The sequence below is a fragment of the Eucalyptus grandis genome, chromosome 4 (assembly GCF_016545825.1).
Source record: "Eucalyptus grandis isolate ANBG69807.140 chromosome 4, ASM1654582v1, whole genome shotgun sequence".
Taxonomy (NCBI): domain Eukaryota; kingdom Viridiplantae; phylum Streptophyta; class Magnoliopsida; order Myrtales; family Myrtaceae; genus Eucalyptus; species Eucalyptus grandis.
Genome location: NC_052615.1, coordinates 36,428,766 through 36,446,731, shown reverse-complemented (window position 1 = coordinate 36,446,731; position 17,966 = coordinate 36,428,766). Strand labels below are relative to the sequence as shown.

The window sequence follows — 17,966 nt, the reverse complement described above, 5'->3', positions numbered from 1 at the left end:
TTTTAACTTCTTAATTTCTGAAATAGAAATTGAGAAATCAATTTCTGGCCAGAAATTAATTTCTATTATAGAAACTTTGTCATGCGCATCCTAAATTTCCCCAAAGTTAAAAAAAAAAAAAAAAAAAAAATCACCAAACACCTCAATTTTTTCCCAAGGGCTCTAGGCTCTAAAGGTTCTTGGCAAAGCTGGACCGTGGCCTTAATATCTCTGAATCCACCATATTTCCTTGAATCATATCTTCCCAACACTAATTAATTTATTCAGTCTTACCTTAAGGAAACCTAACAATGTCAATGAATTATTTGAGTGATTCTTGAGGCACTGGTAATTGTTTGAAGTCCACATTAAGCTCTGCTCCATGCAAAATTCCACATGAAGCCCACATGGGCTAATTGGCTGAAAGCGGGCTGGCCCATTTGACTTACTTTTTGGGCTAGGCTTACACGTTTCTTTTTGGGCCAGGCTTACACGTTCACTTCAACTCTTTTTAATTGTCTCCTCTCTTTTATTTTCTGTTTTTGGGTGTTCATTAGAAAATAATTTATGGAAAGTTAACGTTGTGTAACCAGCTAATCGCCATTTCTTATATGCTATAAATCGCATCCTACTAAAGCGCCACTTAACATTTGATTAGCTTATTACATTAAGCGAATTAGTTTAACACATTTTATTACGTGTCGCCGTCACATGATGTAACCGTCACATGAAATACTTTCATTTTATTAGGAACTTTAACACATGAGAAGTGTACTTCAGGCCATAATTCTATTTCATAGCTCTTGGTGTAAAGATATCCATGCTGATATATTTTGAAATTATCTTAACTGCTCAAATAATTCAAGATATTTTGACATGATTGTTAAATTTCCTCACAAATATCAGAAATTATCAAATGATTGTGCCATGTTTATTGATATTGAATTCGGACATTTAAATCCGACGGGTTCCATGTGGTACATGTAGACCATGTCCTACACTCACTTAATACTTTTTCCAAATGCATCTCTAATACTAGTGATCTAGGCTCGAAGTGAACTAAATATCAATTCATAATACACTATATATACTTCATTAGGAACCCATTTATTGATTGACTGAGTTGAGTCAAGTTAGAGCTTATTGAAAACCTAATTAGAGTCGAGCTCGAACGAAGTACTAAACCTCTTGAAAATCAAGTTACACCAAACTTGATAGAGTAACGAGCGGTGTCAACTCGATCACACTCTTAATAGATATGAATTTCGGGTACCATGAGTTGAGGCTACTCTTTTGCTAATTTTCTAGAGGTCGGTCATTCCAAATCCTTCTCACCACCGCCCTTTAGCTATTCTTGGTTGAAAGGGATAGCTATTTCCGCTATCTAATTCCTTAATATGAGGGAAATGATTATTTTTCCGAACTTGCAGAATTCCAAATAGGCGTTGTCCCTTCTCTTCCGGCACGAACCCGACGGACATTATAACGAACCAGATCGATCGCCACCTCCGTGCTGTCTCGATTTGCATCCTCCAAATCTTCTTCCTCCTCCTCCTCCTCCTCCTCCTCCTCCTCCTCCTCCACCTCCTCCGCCTCGTCTCTCTCTTTGGACGAGCCGCTCAAATCGAAGAGTGAATGCCGACCTTGTACTGAACCCGGCATTCATACGAACCAATGCCCGTCCTTCCTCCCGCTCCCGGCCGTCCTCTGATGCTATAGCCTCTCCTGTGGTCCTGAAATACTTCAATTGTCTAGCCATAAGGATGGAGCAGTAAACTACGTGATGGAGAGCAACCGGGATGGAGACTACGTGAGATTAGAGGACGGAGAGGATGGTGACGGCGGCGTGAGGAATGTGGCGCCGCCGGACATCGCCACGAGTAGCGGAAGATGGTGGAGGTGGGGGGTCAAGGTGATCGGGCTGTGCATCTTGGCGGGCATCTCGGTGGTGATCATTGTCAATTGGCTCGGCCCACCGCTCATGAACAAGGTAGTCTCGCAATGATCGGGTAACAATAATCCACGACCACGAACTGATCTCTCCTTGGGCCGGAAAAACACGGCCGCGCTGATACCAGGATCTAAATTTTTCAATCGATGTAAACACCGAGTATATACAGGCGCTTAGCATTTCGGAAACACACGAGCGAAACTATTGAGAGAATTGCGAATCTGATATGACGCCGACACGGCTCGTTTCGAAGATTTTCTTGGAAAAGCACATCGTTCATCATGTCAGCTAAAACATAAGCTGTGGGACAAACGGAGGGTGCGATTCATATTGTCACCACCATGTTGCATATGCAGTCAACAACATAGATTGTTTGTATTTGGTGAATTCTTTTGGCATTGTTGATAGGCCTCGGCACCGAGTCTAAGTTGCAAATTGATCGAATACACGTCGGAGTTGCTTGGTTGATGATGAAATAGCCTATACAATGGACAAAGACGATGATGTCCGGGGTAGCGAAAATATCGAAGGCATTGTGCATCTGATCACTGGAAATGAACAATAACTAGAGTCAGGATACTTCTTGGACTTTTTTATTAATGGTGCATGTAGTATATCCAATTTCTGGTGACTTCAGATACAAGTTCTCCCAACTTTTGCAGTTTAAAATCCTTCGAACTCGAGCAAAACAACCTGTTTCGGTTTATCTGATTATCTCGAATTTTTTCCGGCTTCAATGTGCATCGTTTTTTCTGATGCTCCAGCTCTTTTCTAGGTGATTGTCCCGACTATTGATTGGGTGACGCGAAGCTTCGACCGTCCGACTCTGGCATTCCTGATTTTCGCCACGACCGCTCTATTCCCCGCCTTGATGTTGCCGTCTACGCCTTCCATATGGATCGCCGGGATGTCCTTTGGTTATGTGACTGGGTTCGCTATAGTAATGGCCGGAATTACGATCGGCGTAACCCTGCCTTACTTCATCGGTCTGCCCTTCCGGCAAAAGATTCAGGTACATGTATCTTGTGAATTCTTCGAACCGGTCTCCGTGAAGACAACCATTTCTCAAGGGTCACCTATCTTTCCAGAGATGGTTGGCGAGATACCCGAAGCAGGCGTCCGTTCTCCGACTAGCCGGCCAAGGGAGCTGGTATCATCAGTTCCAAGCGGTCATGCTGATCAGGATTTCTCCGTTTCCGTATCTACTGTTCAATTATGCCATCGTCGCTGCAGATGTTAAATACGTTCCGTATCTGCTGGCCTCACTGGTCGGAGTGGTGCCTGAAGTCGTTCTTACACTCTACGGGTCAGAGCCCTTCTCCATTTTTTTCTCTCAGACATTCTCGTCGTTCTCGTCGACTCTGCGTAAAACTCTAATGCCGGGCAATGCCTGCTACATATGGACGTGCGAATGTGCTTTAAATCGGCACTCGGGGAAGTTTTATGATTCTCCAGTATGACTTTTATCTCGATGCCGTCGGCCTAATGGGATCGAACTTTGTGTTGTTCAGAGGCAAGTTGATTCGCAAATTGGCAGACGCAACGGAGGATCATCACAGGGGCCTTTCGAGGCTGCACATAGCTGTCAATATGGTCGGTTTCAGCGCGAGCATGATCGCGACCATGATGAGCAGCCGATGCGCCAAAGTGCGGCTCGAGGAGCGGCGGAGGAAAGAGGAGCTGACGCTGGGTTAAACTTGGGAAGTGCACGAACGGACACGGACATGGAACGCGCTCCCTCGAAGAGTTCCGGCTCGGAATTTCGGAAGCAAAAGGAAGTTAAAAAGATGCGGATTTCGAAAGAAAGAACACTGAACGTGCGCCACATTGTCTGTAACGCTAAAGGTTTCTGTCGTTAGGCTGTGAAATCGTCGCAGTTTCTCTAATCTAAAGCATTTCGATTCGTTAGTTTTCAGCTACCTTTCCGAGTTAATCCGAACGAGGAGATGGCAAACGAAACAAAACAAGAAACAAGCCCCAAAGAGAGTTGAAAGGACCCCATTCGTTGATGTCTCATTGCAGATAATGCTGATGCAGAACTTCGGCTCGTGGCTTGGGAATGAACTCGAAACTCGTTGGTTTTATTTGTAAGCATAATTACACAAATAGTTCCTAAACTATGACCAAATGTGCAATATCATCCATAAACTTTTAATTTATTCGATATAATTAATAAACTTTAGTCCAATGTGCAATGTCATTCCTAAACTTTAATTTGTTCAATGCGGTTCATAAATTATTGATAAATATTACAACCGACCTATTTGAAAATATCCAACGTTATCCTTCCATCAATTCAAGTTTAAGAACAATATTGAATAGTTTTATATAGTTAAGATCACATTGATTTTAGGGATGACATTGTAAATTAGGCTAAAGTTTAGTGATCATATTGAATAAATTAAAAATTAGGAATGACATTGCACATTAGACCAAAATTCAAGGATTGTTGTAACTATAATAGTACCTATCGAATTTGAAATGGATTTATTTTTTGTGTTAGTATATAAAAAAGATTTGTGAATGTCAAAATGCCGTTGGTAAGAAAAGTTACCGGTCATTTACAAGCTTCAATTTATGTTTCTTACTAACACCTTGAATTTGTCTACTACTGTATAAAATTACCAACACTTACAGGACTTATCATTTTATCTTCAATTAAGCTATTTGACTTACCAAATCTCATTTAATTTTCTCATTACCAATCTTTATTTTTATTTTTAAATTTGCCAACTTTTCTGTTGAGCCACAACATTTTATTTTATTTTTGGCCTTTCTCGTCAACTTTTTGAATTTACCAGGGCGTTTTCAAAACCCCCAACTTCAATTAGAGTGATTCCCTTATTTTGCATTACTAACTCCTATTTGAGTTAGTTACCAATATTTATTTGATTATTTGTTTCAAACTACCAAATTCTCTTATACCTTATAAAAACAAAAACCTCTCTTATTGTTTAGCAACTTTTTTTAGACAATCGAACAGGGGAAGCGTAGAAAACGTTATGGTTCGAAGGAAAGAAGGCAAGGGTTATGGAAAGGAAAGACCCAAAAAAAAAATGACAAGCAACAATCTCAACAATGATTTGAAAACTTCTGCAGAGGACCAACAGGAGGCTTGCACTCACACGAGAATTTTAGTAATTCGAAAGAACTTGATGAAAAGTTCCCTTCTCAAATGCAGCTTTTGGAGGTATATCTCTGATCGTTGATCAATATGGAGTTAAGGTTATTGATGATGAGACTGATAGAATACGCTATTTGATGTAATCAGAAGATCCAGAGAGGTCATGGAATGAATCCAGCAGATAGAATGGGCATCCTAAAGACAAGAATGGAAGTAGTTCGAGGGGAAGTTGAAATCAGGAACGTTCAAGTGAAAACTGATGGATAACAAACTTAAACGTCCCCGAATATGATCCAATTGTTACACCAGTGATACAATAGAAAAATGGGGGAAAGCTTTATATATAAGTTATGCTCTAAAGGTAGCATTTATCCATCCTCGAGAATTTCTCTATGCAGATGCATACATGTAGTGCTGCAGTATTTGTAATTATACCTATGAAATGGTATTTTACCATCCAACGAGACATAACAACAGGAGCAGTTACTATCTCCACTTAGCGTGCTTTTTGGCTGTGAAGAGCTTGGCGCTGAGTTTCCACTATTGCCTTGAGCACTAAGGGCTGCGGCTGCAGCCATCCTTCTCTCGGCAGCAGCTGCTCTCTTTTCTCTCTCGGTAGCCTGTGCTGCCTTCAATTGCTCCTGAGTAAGATTGAGAGGAAGAGAACACAACAAAACATCAGTACTAATTTCACAAACTACTTCAGTGTACAATTTTCTGGATGAGATCAGTGAACCAAATTTTGCATGAATGGGCAGTGTTAGAAACAGCAGAAGAGGGGCAAAAAAGGATAGATCAATTGCAACTCCTAAAAACAAACAAAAATAGGACTTAGTGAGGGCTTGGCTTCTTGAGATTGTTTTCTTACCTCTTTGGACATTCGAGAAATTCCGCTAGGTTGAGACAGTCCTTTCCTAGCAGATGTATCTCCCGGAGCTTTCACATCATTTTGAGAGGCTGCAGCCTCAGCCTGGATTCACCCATTTGAGAAAAGGATGAAATAAGAAAGTGACATGATAGCATGTGGCATACCAACGTCAATTGCTAAGTTTAGTAGTTACTAATACTAAATAACACTGGCCTATGGCCCAGGCTTACGTCAGAGGCATGGCTAATCCTTGGCCAGCAAGGCAGAACACCACTAGCTTCTATTAGACGTGATAAGTGAACCAATCCATAGATGACATGGGAAAACCTAAAATTTCATCCCTCCTAACCTAGCTCTTAAGTAGGAACCTAGACAAAATCGAGTGAGCTCATTTTTCCCTTCACTGCTAAAGAAAAAGGGAAACCAACCATCATTCTCTTGCAAAAACGCCAAACAAACTCATGCACGAACAATCACCAAAAATGCCAATGATCTTTCAGAAGATATTGTCATGCACCCCAAAAGCCTCTATAATCACACATAATCTGCATCTAGGGGAAATATATAGAAGAAAACTACAACAACCTAGGGAAAAAATTACTGTAAGTATCAGAAAAAACAACTAAATACACACCTGAGCTTTCTTTTCTTTGGCCTTACGTAGTTTCTTCAACTCTTTTGCTCTGGCTTTTCTCTTGGCATCTTTCTCTGCCTGAAAACCTCCAGCAAAGTTAGTAATAAGATCGAGTGTGTAAAAGAATGACTTGACTGCTATAACAAAGGATGACAGAACAACAAACTAACACAGACAAATAGAAGGTATCACTTACCAAGAATAAGACTGACACTAAAAGACATAAAACAAATGCTCCCCCAGAAGACTGATGCCAAATCTTACAGTAATAGATTTTTGAAGTTTAAAGTACATCTGATGTGACCAATGGTACTAATGCCTTCATTGCACAAAAGAAGAATATCAAATTTAAGCAAAATTGTAGAATGAATGAACTGATTCTCTTATCATGCAAGACAACATGATTTATTGGAAAAATAATTCGAACCAGAACCAACTATAAAAAGTTTGACAAGATAGTCAGCCAGACAGATATTAAATCCTAAAGTACGAATGCTTCATGTATAAAACTCTTGTAGAACTTAACCCAAATCAATTGCTGATAGGAAAAGAGAAGAATTGACAACTACTAGGATCACAACCACAAAGTAATTAGCATGGCGCATGAAATCTACCTGTTTAGCAGCTTGAGATTCTTCCATTTCTTTTGTTAATGCACTGGGTACTTTAGCAGCATGCCAGTCCCACTTATCAAGGTTTGAGGCCATAAAACGTCTGTAAACATTTCTCACTTCCCTTTCACTTGCCAACATATATGGTGTCCGTCCCCTTTCATCTTTTGCGCAAGGGTCCCTCCCCTCTTCCAGGAGTTCCCAAACCTTCTGAGCATTTCCCAGTTCTGTCGCTTCATGCAATGGTGTCAATCTACCAATCACTTCATTATGGTCACTGTCACTTGATATTAAACAAGTTTCAATGATCTCCATATGTGCCAATTTTTTACCCAATTCATCCTTGATAGCAACCAGTTCATCGTGGAGCACAGCACTGTGGCTTGAAGGTGACTTATCTGCTTCCACCGATATTATTTCTTTCTCACCATTTTCATATGCAACTTGGGTTAATTGGTTGTATATACGTTTGGCTTCTTTAAGAGTAGGTCTCCGGACAGTAAAGGAAATGTTACGTGCAACGGATTGAGAATGACCAAAGTATGGCTTCTCTCCACTGAAAAGAAGCTGGCGGTTATTTGAAGGTGCATAAATGAAAACACTGGTACAAGCATCAAAATAAGGCTTCCAAGAAAGAAGTAACTCTTGAATATCCTGGAACACAGAAGTTTTCAATCTGTTAAGGATAGAGAGGCATAGCTATGCTAAACATGTTTATCTTCTACTTGATAATCATGCATGGAAAGGGAAAAGATAGTCATTCAGACAGTTTACTCTTACAAGCTCAGGAAAAATCTATGAAGAAATAAGGATAAAAGGCTTGATCACCCGAGACTGATAAAGATTTATGGAATAGTATGAAACTACGAAACAATAGCAGTCGAACTGGAAAAGACAAGTGCAGCAAAACTCCTTGCGGAGATACAATCAATTTGCTCCCCATGTTTATTTATTTTGCTTAAAGGGCTTTTACTTCACCACCAGCAAATAGTTTCTTGTAGAAGCATGATATCACAATTGCAGGAAATTGCTAAGTACTTTATGAAGGAGTCTGGCAAGATACCTTTTTTAAGGCAAGTTCATTATACCGCCGAAGTGAGGCTCCTGCAGAATGCGCAGCTCTGCCACTTCCATCCTTAACCGACTGCTTCTTGCCTGCCTTAGCCCTCACAACATATCTATATGCAAAGAAAATGAATTCAGAGAACATTTATTCCACGAGTATATTGTTAGGAGTATTATTCAGTGTACAAATCATTAATTAAATACAAGTGAAAATGAAAGTTAACTCAAGATGAAGTGAATCTACATTATCGTGAAAGTTATAGATGCATAATTGAATGATCTGAAACTTTGAATGCTCACAGTGAAATCCGGTTCAGTTTATTTTCTGATTATTTAACCTTTCAGACAGTAGAGAACTGACCTATGGAATGTCTTCTGAGCCACGACATTATTACCATCAAAAACACATCCAGCAAAGTGCCCCCCACTGGCAAGCAAGACAATCCTCAGACGAGTTTTATCCCTCGGTTCACAAACCAGATCGTTCAGCCTCTGAATGATTACATTCGCATTTAACGTGGTTGAGGAACTGCCGTCATAAACGGCGACTGCTTTACCATTTTCGAAGAGTATGACTTCCGACTCACTCTGAAGAAAGGACTTCCAGACAGAAACTATTTCGCCAGTCTGAAGCTGCAGAAAGATCTTCTGCTTAGTAATCGCATCCGAACCCTTGTTAAATTCACTGTGGACCCTCGGTCCCTGCTCAAGTTCATCTTCCGAACCTGATATGCTCGATATCTCATAGTCATTCAATGAATCAGACGCCAGATTATCGAAATCCTCCTCCTCCATTATATCTTTCCCAGCAACACTCAGCTTTACCTACACAAATCGCGCACGCCAATTCGTCGATCATCATCATCATCATCATCAAAACATTCGAATGAAGGCTCTCATCAATCAATCTAAGCTACGATCAAACACAGCCGCATCTACCTAATCCTCGGAGAATCGAGGTAACGAGAGAACGGGGAGACCGCGAAAGGTCAAAGGAGCTCACGTTGAGGCGATGGAAATCGGACTTGAAATGCGAGCGCTGGTCGAGGAGCGACTCGAACTCGACCTTGCAGGTGTTGCACGTCCATCTGGCCAGGGCGGCGCCGTCCGCGCTGCCCTTGCCGCCGCCCTCGCGGCTATCCTCTGGGGCTCTGACGTCGGAGGCGAGGGAGGCCTCGGCCTCGGGAGGCGGGACGAGGGCGGTCGCGGCGGAGGCGGCGGTCGTCGATGAGGAGGAGTGCGGAGATTGAAGGAGGACGCAGGAGTCGAAGAACCCGGGCGGTAATTCGAAGACGGACCGGCGGCCCTTCTCCGCCGACGGCGCGGCGCTCGTGGCGGCGGGGGTTGTGGCGGCGGCGGCGGTGGCGGCGGCGTGGGTATTGTCCGCCATCGGCGTTTATTTGGGAGGGTAACAGGGGGATGGCTTTTGACTTATCGTCGTGCGATTTATATGTGTGGAGACGATGTACGCGTCGTTAATTTTTTTTTTTATTGGAAAAAACCATTAAAAATAAAAAAGGCCATCGGCGTTTAAACACTAATCCTCACTTCTCATTTTATATTTTGTTATATCAGACGGCTCGATAGATTTATAATTGAAGATATTATGTTTACAAATTATAATTACAAAATTACAATATATAGCTACTTTGGTAAAATTTACGTTGACATGTCATAGTAAAGTTCATTCGATGCGATGAATACTAAAGATTGCAAGTGCGGATCATACTCAGACAAAAGAAATGTTTTGAAACTATTTGATTCGACGAAATTTTTGAATTTTCATTACCTTTTTTGTCTCACTCCTCTTTTTAATCTACATATATATGTGAGCGAGACTTACGAGGATTGGATCCCGGATCTAGTACTCTCTGACGTCATCCCCAATCCCTATAGCGACAGGGCTACATGGCCATCAGCTTTGAATTTTCATTGTCATTTGCAAGATTTTCCCCGCAATTTCGTTCGGTGAGAGAATGAAGGGAGAACGGTTTCTCATTTTTGCCTGCTGTTGGACATGACTTGGACATGTATCCTCCGTTTTCAGTCCGATTGAAAACCGGGGATACACTCATATCAGCAAATATAGGGCCCGTTTAGTTCGGCTTTTGGGGAATGCATTTGCCAAAACGCAAATACCTTTGGGTGAATGGGGTTTTCCAAATGCAAATATCGTTTGGTAAAATTTGCATTTGTAAATGACTTTTATTAAATTAAAAAAACAAAAAAAAAAATTCTATTTTCTTTTTAGAAATCCGCCACTGCACCCAGGATCCGGATCCGGCCACCGACCGGATCCGGCGGATCGGATGGGTCGACCGCCGATCCGGCGGCGGATGGCCGGATGGCGATCGCCCGGGTCGCGCGACCCGGGGCGTCACCGGGTCACGCGACCCCGGGCGGCCGTCGCCGAGGTCGCGCGACCCCGGCGACGGCCGCCCGAGGTCGCGCGACCCAAGCGGCGACCGTCGCCTGAGGTCCGGCGACGGTCGCCGGGGTCGGGGGACCCTTGGCCGGCGGTTGCCGGCGCATTACCGGCGCGCGCGACCCCTTGGCCGGCGGTCGTCGGCCTCCGGTCGGCTTCTCTCCGGTGAAGATGAACAGTGGAAGTTGCATTCCGAAAATGCAACTTCCCAATAGACCTCTCCCCCCTCCATTCCCCCAAAGCCCTTTCAGGGTGCGTTTGGGAACCACTTCCCAAAGCCCCTTGAGAGTCTAAAGCTCCTTGGGCCAAGTAAAGGGTGTTTGGCAAAAAAATTTAAACCCCCATTCTCCAAATGCTAGCCTTGTGAAGGCTGAAAGCCCAAGGCAGGGGTGGCCCTGCCTTGGGCTTTCGGCTTTTTCGGCATGCCCACGCGGGCACTGTTCATGTTTTTTATTTCCAAAATTACCCTTACGAACTTTTTGTTTTACCGTCTTTTGCCCTTGTGAGGACACTGTTCATCTTCACCATCTGTTCTTCGTGACTGCGAGGGGCCAGTGACGGCCAGAGGGACGCCGGCGTGATCGCGACAACCTACACGATCGTCGTTGGAGAGTCGGGTGACCTCCACGAGTCGCGGTGACTCAACGACGATAGCGAGGGGCCGCCCCGGCGAGTCGCAGAGGCCCAGATCTGGGTCCTCACGGCTCAGATCTGAGTCGGCGACGGCCGATCGAGGTCGCGCGACCCTCGCCGAGGTCCCCCGACCTCAGGCGAGGGTTGCCTAGCCTCGGCGACGGCCGATCGGGGTTGCGCTACATCACGAGGTCGAGGCGGCGCCGTAGCCGAGGCTGTGGTGGAGGTGGACGATGACGGAGTCGACGGCGCGGGCGGGGAAGGAGAGGAGGAGCTCGAGGAAGGCGAAGAAGGGAGGGTCGTCGAGGGTCCAGGGGCTGGTCTCGTCGGAGTACCGGCGGGCGACGGGGAGGGAGTGGGTCGGGGGCGAGCCGGTGGCGGTGGACCTCGAAGTCGGTGCTCCGGTAGGAGGGGACCAGGAGGAGCTTGACGCAGGCGGCGGCGGCATGGGGGCAGTGAGGTTGGGGATCGCCGGCGAGGGTCTAGGTTGAAGAAGGAGCGGTGCGAAGGAGGAGCTGCGCATCGTGCGGCACTGGGAAAATGACCAAAAGAAAGACTTTGATTTTTACTTGAAATTTCATTAAAAAATAGTCTAAACTTGGATTTTATTTTAGGTTATAAGTTATAAACTATTTTGATATGAATTTAATTAAAATCTTAAGTACATAATGTCTGTATTTATGACTCACACTAGTCAAATTTTTTTATTTTTCTTTTAGTAAATTTTTTTTTATCATAAAAGTCCTTTGTCCCCCAAACACCATTTTGTTCAAAGGTACTTCACAAAGGGCTTTCAAAGTACAATTTACCAAACACAGTTTGCATTTTGAAAAACACCTTTAACTCAAAGGTCTTTGCATTTCCTTAAAGACTTTCCCCAAAAGTCTTCCCAAACGTACCTTCAATTCCCTTGGAGATGCAATTGCATCCCCCCAAAGCCCTCAAAAAGTTGAACCAAACACCTTCAGCATTTGGCCAAGGGCCTTTGGAGCCCCAAAGTCCCTTCCAAATGCTGAACCAAACAGGGCCATAGTCCATGGTCCTTTGTCAACACCGTTCTCTCTTGGTCTTCCATCTCTCTCTCTCTCTCTCTCTCTCTAGGTTTGACAGTTTCCTCTCATGGCTAACGGCAGACTTGACAATTCTCGGGCTAGTGCAAGTTATAAGGCCGAAATGTCGACAATGCTAGTAGTGCCCGAGTGAAGTTGGTGGCCATATCATCAATGCCAACACGTTTTCTTTGAATGGCTTTCTATTTGTGAAACGCAACGTAAGAAGAAGTTCCTCTTCAAGTCGCCTTTCTGCAAAACAAGTACATTGATGCGCTCTCAACAACTTTGTATCTCAGAAAGCATCATCTTGGTTCGGAGGAAAGTCGATGGCCTGTATTTCGAAGCCGTCCTAAGCAGAAAAAGGGACACCAGCAAATGCTTCTGCCTCCGACAAAACATCTCAACTCTTTGCTTTTTCATCATTCCAATGAACGAACTTCCATTTACAACATACACAGCAAGCTAAATTACTATTTTGGCGTCCAATGATCCAATGGACCTCGTACTCGGATGTCATCCTAAACCTTCGCAGCCAAAGCAAACTCACACATTGCAGATACCCTCAGGATTTGCATTCTTGGTGATCCAAGGGTGATCCATTATCTTCTGAAGGGAGAGCCTCTTCGAAGAGTCCTTAACCAGAAGCTGCAAAAGAAAAGGAAAACAATTCAGTAAGCTCTTGAATATGCCCACTGCCACCACTCCTGCTGACAATGTAACAAGAGAGAACCGAATGCTAATATGCTTATTACCTGGCAAATAAGATTTTTGGCTTCTGGAGATACATGAGGAACGGGAGGGAATTCCAAATCCACCTTCATTATCCTGCATCCAAGTACGGGTCACACATTTGGTTTCTTGGACCGGAGCAAATTGAAAGAAATCGTATTTCTACCTCTTAAATGTATCACTTTGGCTCTCAGCCTCAAATGGAGGGACACCGTAGAGGAACTCATAGCAAAGTATGCCCACAGTCCAGTTATCTACAGCCTGGTCATGAGCTTTATTTTCCACCATTTCCGGTGCCAAGTAATCTAAAGTTCCACACATGGTGTGTCTCTTGCTCTTCGACTGTACAGACCATCCGAAGTCTGCAATTTTCAGCCTACCCTGGACAAATAACTTGTGTCACCAAACATCAATGAAATATTCTTCCATTCATCTTTTTTGCCAATGGGTTAGAAGATCTATCCCAGCTGACCTACAATGAAAATGATCTAACCAGTGATAGAATGGCCTTAAATACACGAGTCCAATTTCATCGAAGCTCAATATTGACAGACTCCAAAAGATAAACAACGATTCCAAGGTCCTGTTACTGTGATCTACAACATGAGAGGGTAAATATGCAAATGCTTGTTCAAGCAGAAACACCTCTAAATGACTAGTTAGTTATGCTTAATTATCTCATAACTGGATAAATGGCTTTATTGTATAGAAATCGTACATGGGGATAAAGCAGGACAACAACATGAGGAAGATAAGAGAAATAAGAACCATCACCCAGTTCCAAAGATCTTCAGCACAAACTGAACACCAAATCAGGTTCAGCTCTCTCCAAAAAGCAAGAATTCAAAAAATTAATCTTTCATAATGTCAGCCACATCCTTTAATGTGTGATTCTTAGAAGAAAATTTTTCCACGAGCAGATTCGAAGAAACCCAAACAAAACTTTCTCAAAACGAATTATGTCACAACTTTAAACTTTTTCCCTACCACCTCCATATGAACATGAAGTTAGCATATTTTAATTTCAAGGAAATGAACCGACTAAAGAACACAAATAGAATTGGGCGAGTACCTCATGATCAAGCAACAAATTTTCTGGCTTGATATCCCTGTGAATCACGTGGTTCTCGTGGCAGTAGGCCAACGCTTGCGCAAGGCTAGCAATGTACTGAAAGTTCAACAGTAAGAGGCACAATCAAAAACAACAAGGCTAAGGCCATAACCCAACTCCGAAATTGCATCGAACACGAAGAAAAATCCGGCGAAAAGAAGTAGGGCGTCACCGTGGCGGCGTGCTTCTCGTTGAGGCGGCCGTGCTTCCTCAGCACGTTGTACAGCTCGCCTCCGTAAGCGAACTCGAGTATCAGGAAGATGCGCTCGCTGTCGTGAAACCAGCCGTAGAGGCGGAGGATGTTGGGGTGCCGAAGGCTAGTTTGGATCTCCATCTCTCTCCTCAGCTGGTGGTGGATCCGGTACTTCTCGATCTGCTCCTTGAAAATCACCTTCAGCGCCACTATGTACTTGCTCTAAAAGCCAAAACCAATTGAAAGAAGAGAAAAAAAAATCAGTTCGAAACTGCAAACGGTCCTGAAAGGACAATTTACAGAACCAATCGAGAGCCAAAAGTAGCAACCGAATCCAAGTCCGTTCGCTTCAATAGCTACACAGATCAGGACGAAACGCGGCGCGCGATCCGACCGAATCGAGGCGAAACTCCGAACGCCCGGAGCGAGGACGCCGATAGGACCGCGCCGCGAAACCGTCCCCCGTTCAACGCGCTAACGGATTCGAACCGTCGCCGCCGCCGTCGTCTTCCGCGGATCCCCGCCGCCGCCGCGGCGAATCGGAAGGAGAGGAGGAGGAAATGGAGTTTACCTTGATCTCGCGGGCGAGGTAGACGCGGCCGAACTTGCCCTTGCCGAGGGGCTTGCCGATCTCGAAGTCCCGCAGCGACCACCCTCTCCTCGAGCTCCCCTCCGGCTTCATCTCCGCCGCGGCTCGTCGGGCTCGCGCTTTCCGCTGCGAATTTGCTCGCCGGCGGTCTTCGACGTGGGGGGAGAGAGAGAGAGTGTTGAAGGGAGCGGAGGGGAGGGAAGAGGTGGGAATTTGAAATCGCGGACGTTTTGCCGCCCAACGACGCCGTAAGGGGATTACCTCGTTTGATGGTTACATTTATTATTAGTTTGGGTTAATACCCTAAAAAACCCTAAACTGGTACACTTGTGACAAATTTATCCTAAACTATTTTTTTGACCACCAAAAACCCCAAACTGGTATACTTTTGGCAAATTTACCCCAAACTGGTACACATGTGACAAATTTACCTGATGTTAGTTTTCGTTAAATTTTATTCTCAAATTATTAAGTTAAATGACACGTGACAGTTAATCAGTATACCAATTTAGGATTTTACGCTCCGTTTGTCACAGTTTACAATTTTTGTGATTTTTTTGTGGTATTAATCCAATTTAGCAGAGAGTATATTTGTCACAAATTTACCAGGTTTAGGGTTTTTTTTATCAAATAAATTAGTTTGGGGTAAATTTGTCATAAATGTACCAGTTTAGGGTTTTTTATAGTCAGTCGGGGTAAATTTGTCACAGATTTACCAGTTTATGGTTTTTCATGGTCAAAAAAATAGTTTTGGGTAAATTTGTCACAAGTGTACCCGTTTTGGGTTTTTTAGGGTATTAACCCTATTAGTTTTGATTGCGGATTTATTATATTTTTGGCGTTTCATTTTAGGGCCTGCATGTTTGTGTTTCTTTTTTCTGTTTATGAATAAATTTTCTGTTTTTTTGTTCCTAAAAACAAAAAAAAAAAAAGAACAAAAATGCGTTTGTTTACGTTTTTGGTTAAAATCTATTTTTTTTTTTGGTTTCGGGAACAAAATTAGAACAGAAATAATAAACAAAAAAATTATTTTTTTTATTTCAGAAACACTTTTGAAGAATTGAAAGAACAAAACACAAGAAACACTTTTTCTTCTTCTTTTTCTTTGGCCGGTTGCCGCCTCGCCATAGCCGCAACCGGCCGTCGAGGGCCGGCGACCTCGCTGGAGGGTTGCCAGCCCCGGCGAGGCCGAGCGTCACCAACCCCTGGCAAGGCTTGGCCTCGCCTTGGCTAAACGAGCTCGAGCTCGCCCGGCCATCAACGAGGCTTGGCGAGCCCAAGCTTGCCCAGCCAAGGCGGCCGAGCCTCACCCAACCATAGCCGGGCTCGGCCTCGCTAGGGCCGGCGAGCCTCACCGTGGTTGGGCGAGGCTTTGGGCGAGGCCGTTGACCAAAAGAAGAAAAAAAAAAAAAAAGAAAGGAAAAATAAAATAAAAATATTAAAAAATATTAAAAAATTAAAAGAAACAAAAAAAATACAAATTTACTAAACATGTTTTTATTCATTTTTTATTCTCGAACAAGTTTACAAAACGTGTCTTTTTGATCAAAAATTGTTTTCTGGAATAGAAATAATTTTTTCTATTTACGTTAAAACAATTTTTGAACAAAAACACAAACAAATACACCCTTATTATCTGCACACTTTGTTTGGGGCCATCCCAACAACCTTAATGAGAGTGTGTATGATAACATTTTTATTTTAGGAATAGTTTCTTTTAGAAATATTTTTTTTTTTTCTATTATTGTTCTTGAGAACAGTTTCTAAGCATTTAAAAGCGTTTAGTAATTGAACAAAATTTTTATTTCGGAAGAAAATGCGGAAACCCTAAATATTTTTATAATTTAGAATTTCTTTTAATTTATTAATAATTTTATTCTTTTTCTTCTCCTTCCTTTAGCCGATCATGTGCACATGATAAAATTTCTACTTCTCTATTTCTCTGTTTCTCTGTTCCTTGGAACAGGTTTGGAATAGAAGTTCGTTTGGTAAAGCAATTTGATTTGTCTATTTCTAGAACATATTTTTATTCTAAAAATAGATTTTAAAAAAATCGAAGCTAAAATTTTTAACTTTTCAATTTCTGAAATAGAAATTGAGAAATCAATTTATGTTTTAGAAATTTTATCATATGCACCATAGCTGGCCATGCCATGGCTTAATGAGGTGACCTTGCCCAAATCTAGCGAAATTGAGTGTCACTCGACCATCACAAGGTTGGCATTGCCTGGGTGGGCGAGGCTCGACCTCGCCTGGCCACTATGAGGTTAGCGTCAACCTTGCGGTGGCTAGGCGAGCTTGAGTGACCTCACCAGGCCTCGTCTGGCTAGTCATTAGCCATCATTGAGGTTGGCAACCGGGTAGGGAAAGAAGAGAGGAAAAGAAAGAAAAAAAATTGTTTCTTATTTTTTGAATTGTTTCCGAAATAAGAAATATATATATTTTATTTCTTATTTCTGTTCCAAATCTATTCTGAGAACAAAAAAAAATTAGTAAACGCATTTTTGTTATATTTTTATTTCGAGAAAAAAAAATACAAGTGTTCCTCATAACGTTATTGAACAACACCTGAGTATGCATGATCACATAAATTCACATGTCTAGAAATAAAATAAAATAAATTAATATCATGAAAAATCATAAACTAAAAGTATATCACATACTAATTTTAAATTCTAAACTATTGCATCTATGAAAAATTTACCCTATGTTATTTTTCGTTAAATTTGATTAATATTATGAAAATCCAAAAATTGGAACGAAGGTGGAAATTTCAAAAAGGCCTCGAAGTGCCCTCGTTTTTTCCAATAAGAGTTCAAAGTAAACATTATCTCAAATAAAAATATAAAATGCCAATTCATCTCAAATAAGAGCCTTTAGTTGACCACTAACGATTCCGGCCATCGATGAAATGGTATTTTGGTAAAAAAAATTGTAACTTTACTATTTTTAATTTTTTAATTTTTGTTTTTTTTCCCTCTTCCCTCCCTTGACTATTGTTG

At 42.5% G+C, this 17,966-nt stretch overlaps 3 protein-coding genes across 3 annotated transcripts; 1 reads left to right on the top strand and 2 right to left on the bottom strand.

Moving 5' to 3' along the window:
• The first annotated feature begins 1,762 nt into the window (after positions 1-1,762).
• On the top strand, positions 1,763-3,625 carry LOC104443258. The gene is made up of 3 exons (XM_010056590.2): positions 1,763-1,969; positions 2,706-3,128; positions 3,386-3,625. The coding sequence occupies exons 1-3, from the start codon at positions 1,763-1,765 to the stop codon at positions 3,623-3,625; spliced, it is 870 nt and encodes a 289-aa protein (XP_010054892.2).
• Positions 3,626-5,314: 1,689 nt separating this feature from the next.
• LOC104442231 (ankyrin repeat and zinc finger domain-containing protein 1) lies at positions 5,315-9,637 on the bottom strand. Its single transcript, XM_010055583.3, has 7 exons — positions 9,236-9,637; positions 8,594-9,057; positions 8,231-8,345; positions 7,171-7,821; positions 6,557-6,634; positions 5,923-6,024; positions 5,315-5,695 (listed from the first exon to the last, which is right to left on the bottom strand). The coding sequence occupies exons 1-7, from the start codon at positions 9,620-9,622 to the stop codon at positions 5,423-5,425; spliced, it is 2,070 nt and encodes a 689-aa protein (XP_010053885.2). The 5' UTR covers positions 9,623-9,637; the 3' UTR covers positions 5,315-5,422.
• Positions 9,638-12,724: 3,087 nt separating this feature from the next.
• Positions 12,725-15,169, bottom strand: LOC104430554 (serine/threonine-protein kinase Aurora-3). The gene is made up of 6 exons (XM_010043297.3): positions 14,947-15,169; positions 14,355-14,597; positions 14,144-14,239; positions 13,238-13,452; positions 13,095-13,167; positions 12,725-12,987 (listed from the first exon to the last, which is right to left on the bottom strand). The coding sequence occupies exons 1-6, from the start codon at positions 15,055-15,057 to the stop codon at positions 12,886-12,888; spliced, it is 840 nt and encodes a 279-aa protein (XP_010041599.1). The 5' UTR covers positions 15,058-15,169; the 3' UTR covers positions 12,725-12,885.
• Between the last annotated feature and the right edge of the window lie 2,797 nt (positions 15,170-17,966).

Bases quoted from the DNA above. Each gene is read 5' to 3' on its own strand.
- LOC104443258 (XM_010056590.2), top strand. From the start codon at position 1,763: ATGGAGAGCAACCGGGATGGAGACTACGTGAGATTAGAGGACGGAGAG. The intron at 1,970-2,705 runs GTAGTCTCGCAA...GCTCTTTTCTAG, and splicing joins GCCCACCGCTCATGAACAAG to GTGATTGTCCCGACTATTGA. The intron at 3,129-3,385 runs GTATCTACTGTT...ATGATTCTCCAG, and splicing joins ATCAGGATTTCTCCGTTTCC to TATGACTTTTATCTCGATGC.
- LOC104442231 (XM_010055583.3), bottom strand. From the start codon at position 9,622: ATGGCGGACAATACCCACGCCGCCGCCACCGCCGCCGCCGCCACAACC. The intron at 8,346-8,593 runs GTCAGTTCTCTA...CTTTGCATATAG, and splicing joins GCTCAGAAGACATTCCATAG to ATATGTTGTGAGGGCTAAGG. The intron at 6,635-7,170 runs GTAGATTTCATG...GGAGGTTTTCAG, and splicing joins AATCTCAAGCTGCTAAACAG to GCAGAGAAAGATGCCAAGAG.
- LOC104430554 (XM_010043297.3), bottom strand. From the start codon at position 15,057: ATGAAGCCGGAGGGGAGCTCGAGGAGAGGGTGGTCGCTGCGGGACTTC. The intron at 14,240-14,354 runs GTGACGCCCTAC...TTGAACTTTCAG, and splicing joins ACGAGAAGCACGCCGCCACG to TACATTGCTAGCCTTGCGCA. The intron at 12,988-13,094 runs GTAATAAGCATA...TTTCTTTTGCAG, and splicing joins CCAAAAATCTTATTTGCCAG to CTTCTGGTTAAGGACTCTTC.